Raw genomic sequence first — 8,062 nt, forward strand, 5'->3', positions numbered from 1 at the left:
GGCCCAGGGGGCCGGGGGAGCGGAGCCCTGGAGAAAGCTCCTTAATAAAAAGTCGTGTCAAGTGATTGGCTGTGACCTCTGCCCTCCTAGCCTCGCGCCCGGGGGCTCCAGTTTAACCCTTCATTGTCCGTCCAGTGCTTGAGGAGGAATGAATGAGTTGCCTTGTGCTCACTTCAGGCGTTACCAGGTACTACTCGAACCCAGAGCTGAGTCGGGGTGGAGGAGAGAGCGGCACCTCCCAGTCACCCAAAGGAACGCCTGAATTCTAAGCCTGATCCAGTTCAGGCTCCTATGGGGTCCGAGTTTGACTGCCAGTTGCCGGGCCCCAGTTCCTGCTCAAGTGGGGTCTCCAGATTTCTGGCGCCGAGCTGTCCAGAGCACCGAGTTTGTAGAGGGCTCATAGGAACTGGCAAAAACGGGACCTGTGTTTGTCCTTCAGGCCGTGAGAGCGGAGCATCCATGACTAGGCGAGGCGTGCCCTGTTCTTGCCATAGCATAAACCCTGTGCTTGTCTTCTGACGCTTCCCTGTCCGCCTACTGATGCGGGAGAAGGGTATCTTGGCCCTTAGAGAACCACAGACCCACCCACAGTTCTAGAAACAGGCGGATTCGGGAATGGATGGGGATGAGGCGGCCACAGAGCAGGGCCCCCAGGTGGGGTGGAGGGCGGGGCGGGGGCGGGGCCGCCTTATGCACCAGCTGGGTATAAAAGGCTAGAGCACCCGCGCCCAGCGGCTGTGCGATTGTCTTCCGCGCGGCTCGGACCCCCGGTGGAAGGATTAATTTTGTAAAGGGAACAGAGAAGTAGTTTTGGGCTAAAGAACGCAGTGTCCAGTGCTCCAGCTGAGGATCTAAAGAGAAAGCCACCTTGCTGCCACTATGCCTAACTTTTCTGGCAACTGGAAGATCATCCGATCAGAAAACTTTGAGGAATTACTCAAAGCTCTGGGTAAGGAGGTTTTCGAGCGTTGGGAAGGGGGCAAGAAGGGCGTTGGAATCCTTGAAGCTGAGGAAGTGAAGGCCTCAAAGAAAAGGAGGACTAATCAGGGGTGGGTGCCTGGGAGTCTGCGTCCCAGAAAAGGGGCGTGTCGGATATCCAGTGTCTGGAGCATCAGGCCCGGGATTCTGAAATCCTATTTTCTGAGGCTGGGCGCCCACCAGTGCCAGCTTCAACAGTGACTCAGAGGCTGTGAATCAAGTAGAAACCAGAAGCACGAGATTAGACTGTGTGTAGGGGTTGGGGAGGGGCGTTGGCTAGCCTCGCCGCCTTGACCTGCTGACCAGGGAGGGCACCTGGCCCAGCTCTGAGAATCCGGTATACAGGCAGGGAGCCCTAGGAGACATTCCAAGCTCTTTCCTCGTACTCTAACAGTAACCCAATCCCCGCGACAGGTCCCTGACTTCCAACACTTGGCCCCGCCCACCAGGTGGTCCACCGCTCTAGCTCCCTGACCCTCCCCCATTTGCTTGCACTTTCCACTCTGTTTTCCCGACCCCACCCCCACCTGTGAGACAAATATTTTCCTACAGCAAATGGCTCCAAAGCCCTAAATTCGCTCTGGACAATTACCACTTTCTTAGATTTCAACAAATGTTATCGTGTGGAACACCAATCCCCATTTCCGAAAGTTCCTTAGTCAGGGACCAGCTGCACCCCGAGCAGCTGGGCTGTTAGCCAAGGGTGGGAACACAGACTCCACTAGACGGGCCCTTCGGACCTAACCTGCCCACTTCTGCTGCCCTTCCAGGACTGGCCTGGAAGGTGAAGGAAAGGAGAGACTTCTGAGGGGAGATGGAGTTAGCCACCCCAGGGAGTGGAAACAGCTCCAGAGCCTTCCATTTCTGGACTGACTGGAGAGGAACCCCGGTTGAGCTGGGAAGCAGGGGGCGGGGTACCCTTTGAAGAGCTAGGGACTGTACAAGAGCAAGTCTGGGGCTAAAAGGAATGTCGCGAGGGGAGGGCAGCAGGGCCTCAGTTCTCGTCTTTCCTTACTGTTAGTCAGCTCTTTGTGTCAGCTAACCGCAATGTTTCTTAGAGTCATACCCATTTTTCTTGCTTCTCCCTTGCTGGAATTAAAGATCAAAGGACAGAAATTTTCTTTTCAGAAAATCTATTGCCATTTCCTCCCCATTTGCTATAAATTCTGGACCCCCTCCCTGGTGGATGTGGGAGCCTGGCATCACCCCCAGGTTCCAGCAGAGAGAAAGGCCCAACCCTGTTATCTGCCTTCAGATTGTTTGTCCTCCCTGTAGGGTCTCTTAGAGCCACGCGACTTGCTAGGGGGCAGATTGAAAACAGACCTGTTATACAAACTGTCCTGTGTCAGCCCAGGTCATCTGAGTCAGGCCCCCAGCTCTGCAGGCACCAAGGATTGGGTGGAAGGCAGTGTCTTCTGAACCCAGGCTCTGCAGACTCCTCAGTCCCTGCTCTTTTGTTCCCCGCTTTGGTTTTTACAGACAGGGTTTCTCAGCAGCTATGGAGCCTGTCCTGGAACTCGCTCTGCAGACCAGGCTGGTCTTGAACTCACAGAGATCCAACTGCCTCTGCCTCCCTGTGCTGGGATTAAAGATGTGTGTCACCACCACCTGGCAATGCTATTCAATGGTTGATATTACGGAGGACGCTCCTGGTTCACCATGGTAGTCAGGGCAACACAGCAGGTCTTGTGTTGGGTCTTGTGTTGAGACTCATGAATCGGCCTTGGGACGGAGGGCAGTGCCAGCTTTCCACTCAGAAACTGTTGTAGAGCTATGGAATGTGTGTGTGTGTGATAGCAATGGCAGTTTCAGTGTCTTGCCCCCTGATGTACCCTTGAAGGGTTGGTTCTTCTTCACCAACAGACTTGGAGAGGTTGGGGTAGAGCCTTGTTTTGGTGCCCCTACCTTCTGGTTGTGTCCGCAGAGGGGTGTTCTCCATCTACATAGGCCTCTTCATAACTGGGGACAAGGAAGGGACAGTATATGAAGACATAGAGACCCTAAATATACAGAAGCCAAGTGGGAAGGCCTAGAGGATCGTGGGGCTTGAGACCTCAGAGTGAGGAAGGGGACGCTACCCTTTTCTTCCCCCTTGCTCTTCTCAGGACAACAGAGCATTCCTTTGAAGACCTCCTGGAAATGTCGCAGAAGCCCCAGAGGCTGTCTGGCACAGGGACCCTTGTCCAAGCCTAGTTTCGACTTTTTGTTTGTTTGCATATATTACTTGCACAAAATAATGGGTTTCACTATGTTCTGGTTTCTTTCTTTTTTTTCTTCCTTCCTTCCTTCCTTCCTTCCTTCCTTCCTTTCTTTCTTTCTTTCTTTCTTTCTTTCTTTCTTTCTTTCTTTCTTTCTTTCTTTCTTTCTTTCAGAAGGGTTTCTCTGTATAGCCTTGACTGTCTTCTTGCTCTGGAGACCAGGCTGGTCTCAATCTCAGAGATCTGCATTGCTCTGTCTCCCGAGTGCCGGGATCAAAGGTATGTGTCATCACCACCTTTGTACCTGACCTTGTGAATCCTAAGTTCTTAAACACGGAGCCATAGGACCATTTGAAGAAGCTACTGTCCAGGGGCTGGAGAGATGGCTCAGCGGTTAAGGGCATTGCCTGCTCTTCCAAAGGTCCTGAGTTCAATTCCCAGCAACCACATGGTGGCTCACAACCATCTGTAATAAGGTCTGGTGCCCTCTTCTGGCCTTCAGGCATACACGCAGAAAGAATATTGTATACATAATAAATAAATAATTAAATAAATAAAAGTTTATTAAAAAAAAGAAGCTACTGTCCATTTGATAGTTAAGGGGTATGAAGCTGAAGAAAGTTAAGCTTTCTGCTGAGAGTCACTCAGCTTGGAGCGGGGATTATCTCAGCTTCTGGAACTTACTCCCCAAGCCTCTGGCTTTCTACAGAGAGAAGTATCTTTCTCAGTTGAGACTCTGTTCCTCATTTTTGGGAGGGGTAGAGACTGCAAATGAGGACCTAACCTCATACCAAACAGGGTGGACAGCTGGGACAGAGAGGAAAGTAACCTTGCTTGCCTAGTTTACTGCACATGGGCACAGGACATTTAGTAACTCTGATAAGACTACCTGGGCCAGTCTCTGGAGTCAGGTGTTGAAAGGCCAGAGTGCGGTAAATTGAATTCTTGTCAGGAAGCCCATGGGGGAAGCTGCCCTAAGGAAGCTAGGAGTGGGGTGCTGAGACTTGGTAAGTCCCATCCACTACTGGCCGTAGCCCAGGTAGTATTCTCTACCTCTCCTCTCTCTCTTCTCTCTCCTCCCTCAACCTCTAGCCTTTCACCACTGCCGCCTCTATCACCATCCCCAACCCCCTCACCTACCCCTCCCATACCATCAGGGCTCACTGTCTCAGGCAGGGTGCGACAGGGCCACTCTTCTCTCCCTGCAGGGGTGAACGTGATGCTGCGGAAGATCGCCGTGGCTGCAGCATCCAAGCCAACAGTAGAAATCAAACAGGAGGGTGACTCTTTCTACATCAAAACTTCCACCACTGTACGAACCACAGAGATTAACTTCAAGATTGGGGAGGAATTCGAGGAGCAGACTGTGGATGGGAGAGCCTGTAAGGTGAGGAAGAGGGAGCCCCGCCCCCATCCCAGCACCTACTTATGCTTCTCAGTGTCCAGTTTCCCTAGACTCTCGTCAGAGAGTCTCTAGGAAGTGTAGGGTGCTGGAAAGGGGTCTCTAGTCTCCCTTCCATTTGCATTAGCCCTTACTGTGAGCTCAACTCATTTGGCCTCTGATCCCTTCCAGAGTTTGGTAAAATGGGAGAGTGAAAACAAAATGGTGTGTGATCAGAGACTTCTGAAGGGAGAGGGCCCCAAGACCTCCTGGACCAGAGAACTGACCAATGATGGAGAGCTGATCCTGGTGAGCCCCGCCCCACCCATCCCCTGGAAGACCCCTGCTGCCTTCAGCCTTCTCTGTCAGGTCCCAGATTACAGCAGGTTCAAAAGTGACTGTGGTCACTTTCCTTAGCCTCCTGAAGGGGCTGTTTGGAAATGCTAACCCTTTCTGTGCAACAAAGGTGTGCCCAGGGGAGTTCACAGTTTCCCAACAGGCTGTCCCTGACTGCCTCTGGACTCCAGGAGGAAGTGGGTTTCTGCTTGATCCCTAGCAACGATGCCCAAGCAGTCTTGCATCTGCTCTTACCTATTTGGGCTTGGAAGTAAAGCTGTCTGCTTCTCAACCCTCCCTTACAAAACCAAGGCTCCAGGTGCCTCACCAGCTAACCACCTCTATCCTTCTAGACCATGACGGCAGAGGACGTTGTGTGCACCAGGGTCTACGTCCGAGAGTGAGTGCCTATCAGTCCAAGAGCTGCGAGAAACTTCTTCTCCTCCTTTTACGGGCCCCCTAAGCTCCCTCCCTTGTCTATCTTACCAGCTAGCTCTCCCCTTACTCCTGAAGGTCACTCTTCCTCCCTTCCTCCAGCCTTTTGTTCTTTGCCTCTTCTGTGCCAGAGAGGAGTTGACTACAAAAGCCCTAAACCCCTTCTACCGCCTGAGCCCTCCCAGGTCAGCAGGCTCAGTTCCATCCAGGGTCCTTCCTGGAGAAGATTGTCTCTCTGGCCTCAGCTCTTTATCCTTGTAGTCCGTATATTTATTTGTTGATTTTATTAAAATGTTTTAAAAAGTAAATTCTGTGGTTCCCTGGGCAGTGGCAACAAGGGGCCCTGTTTCCCTTTCTGAAGTGCAGTGGGAGAGGGTGCTGTCCCAGCAGGCCAGCCTCACTTGCCTGCCATGAGTGTCTCCTCTGTTCTCTTCCCCAGCCCTGGCCCCCTAACCAGACTTCTAGGGCAGTGACTCGCACTCTCTCCACCTGTTTTTCAGAGTGGCGACATGCACTGGCTTCCCACACGGTTTCAGATGAGCCATTACCATTCGCAGGCTGACCTTGATCTTATCTAGTCTCTCAGAGAGGGCTCTCCTGCCAGTCAGCACCCTGTATCTGCCAGTGTCCTTCCTCTTCACCTCCAGACATCTCACACACCCTTTCCGCTCCTGGCTTCCCCATCTCCCAAGCTCCTGAGGTGCTCCTGAGCCTGCAGAGTACATATTCAGGTGTTCCAAAGGTGTGGTCACAGGCAAGTTACTCAAACATCTGTGGGCATCTTTTGTTTTTAGAACACAAAACTATCTTAAAGCATGGTGGCTTATACTTTTAATCCCAGCATGCAGGAGACTGGAGCAGTCAGTGAGTTCAAAGCCAGCCTAGTACAGTGTGACTCCCATCTCAAAAGAACAATGACAGAGCTGGGGAGATGGCTTAGCGGGTAAGTGCGTGTTATGCAAGCATGAGTACTCAAGTTTGGCCAGAAGAGGGCACCAGACCTCATTACAGATGGTTGTGAGCCACCATGTGGTTGCTGGGAATTGAACTCAGGACCTTTGGAAGAGCAGGCAATGCTCTTAACCTCTGAGCCATCTCTCCAGTTAAAGAATTTGCGTGTCATCCTTGCGCAGGGGCCATGCTAATCTTCTCTGTATCATTCCAATTTTAGTATATGTGCTGCTGAAGCGAGCACGAGTACTGAAGTTTGGATCCTTAGAACTCACATGGCATAGCTGGGGATGGTATAGCTAGATGTAGTAGCATTCTTTCAGGGAGGTAGGAGACAGACAAAGGCTTCCCTGGGGGCTCATGGGCTAGACTGGTGGACAGAGTGATGAACAAGAGAACCTATTTCAAACAAAGCGGAAGGCAAGAACCGACACCTGAGGTTATCCTCTGACCTCCACTTGTGACATGGTATGTGTCTGTTTTCATACACACGTGTGCGGACACACACGCTCAAACACAAACAAACATACATCACCACCGCCACCAAAGACAAAAACAACTCAGGACTGGACATAGCTTGCATAGTACTAGAATACTTGCCTAGTAGTATGCCCTGAGTTTTATCCCCAGTACAGTTGAGGTTCACACTGTAGTTTAGTGGAAGAACACTTGCCTAGCATGTGCTAGGCCTGGAGTTCCACCCCCATCACCACAAAGCCCAAACCAAACCCCACAAACTCGCATGATGTCTGGCTTATGTACTAGTAAATTCTCCCTGGGTCCAAAGTCTCAAAGACTGTCGCTGCCCTCCTTATTCCTCTATCTTGAGTATTTGCACTGTCCACACTCAACCTTGACCTCATCAAAATGAGCTCCAGATGCAGCCAAGCTTACAGAATCACAGCCTGGGACACAGACAGAGACATTCTCTACCGGGTTCATCTCTTCACATCGGAAGCCTTGATTAGGCTCTGATTAGACTGCAGGACTGTCCTGGGGCCAGTCGCTATCAACAGGGCACAGGTCTAGTGGTGGGTCATAGCTGGACACGAATCACACACGGCCAAGGAACAGGTGGGATACTGATCATTCCTCAGAAACCCAAAGGGTAGAAAGGCATTTTTGTTTCAATGAAGAAGGTCACTATGATTCCACAGTTTCTAATCCACAAAGCAGTGTTTATAAACACTCACAAGGTGCTAGAGTTAAAGAAAATCTCATGAAAAATGCAAATCAAAACAACTCTGAGATTCCATCTTACATCTGCAAGAATGGCCAAAAATCATAAACACTGATGACAACTTATACTGGAGAGGTTGTGGGGGAAAGGGAACACTTCTGCATTGCTGGTGGGAATGCAAGCTGTTACAGCCCCTTTGGATATCAGTATGGCAATTTCTCAGAAAATAAGAAAATAACCTTCCTCAAGACCCAGCAGTACCACTTTTAGGTATATATCCAAAGGATGCTCAATTGTGTCACAAGAACATATGCTCAACTAGGTTCATAGCAGCATTGTTTGTCATAGCCAGAACCTGGAAACAACCTAAATGCCCCTTGATCGGAAAATGGATAAGGAAAATGTGGTACATTTACACAATGGAGTATTTACACAGCAGAAAAAAATAACAACAATTTGAATTTTGCAGGAAAATGGATGGAGCTAGAAAACATGATATTGATTGAGGTAACCCAGACACAGAAAGACAATTATCACAATTACTCACTCATAGGTGGTTTTTAAACATAAAGCAAAGAAAGCCAGCCTACAAACCACAATCCC

The 8,062-nt window shown here is 50.4% G+C and overlaps 1 protein-coding gene and 1 non-coding gene across 2 annotated transcripts; one reads left to right on the top strand and one right to left on the bottom strand.

Annotated features, from left to right (window-relative positions):
• The first annotated feature begins 718 nt into the window (after positions 1-718).
• On the top strand, positions 719-5,634 carry Crabp2 (cellular retinoic acid binding protein 2). Its single transcript, XM_050166364.1, has 4 exons — positions 719-949; positions 4,385-4,563; positions 4,750-4,866; positions 5,247-5,634. The coding sequence occupies exons 1-4, from the start codon at positions 880-882 to the stop codon at positions 5,295-5,297; spliced, it is 417 nt and encodes a 138-aa protein (XP_050022321.1). The 5' UTR covers positions 719-879; the 3' UTR covers positions 5,298-5,634.
• A 782-nt stretch (positions 5,635-6,416) lies between these two features.
• On the bottom strand, positions 6,417-6,523 carry LOC126486548 (U6 spliceosomal RNA). The gene has a single exon (XR_007588151.1). It is a non-coding gene; the product is annotated as a U6 spliceosomal RNA (small nuclear RNA).
• Between the last annotated feature and the right edge of the window lie 1,539 nt (positions 6,524-8,062).

Source organism: Alexandromys fortis, unplaced genomic scaffold (genome assembly GCF_014885135.2).
Source record: "Alexandromys fortis isolate MF-2015 unplaced genomic scaffold, M_Fortis_MF-2015_v1.1 scaffold_152, whole genome shotgun sequence".
Classification (NCBI taxonomy): domain Eukaryota; kingdom Metazoa; phylum Chordata; class Mammalia; order Rodentia; family Cricetidae; genus Alexandromys; species Alexandromys fortis.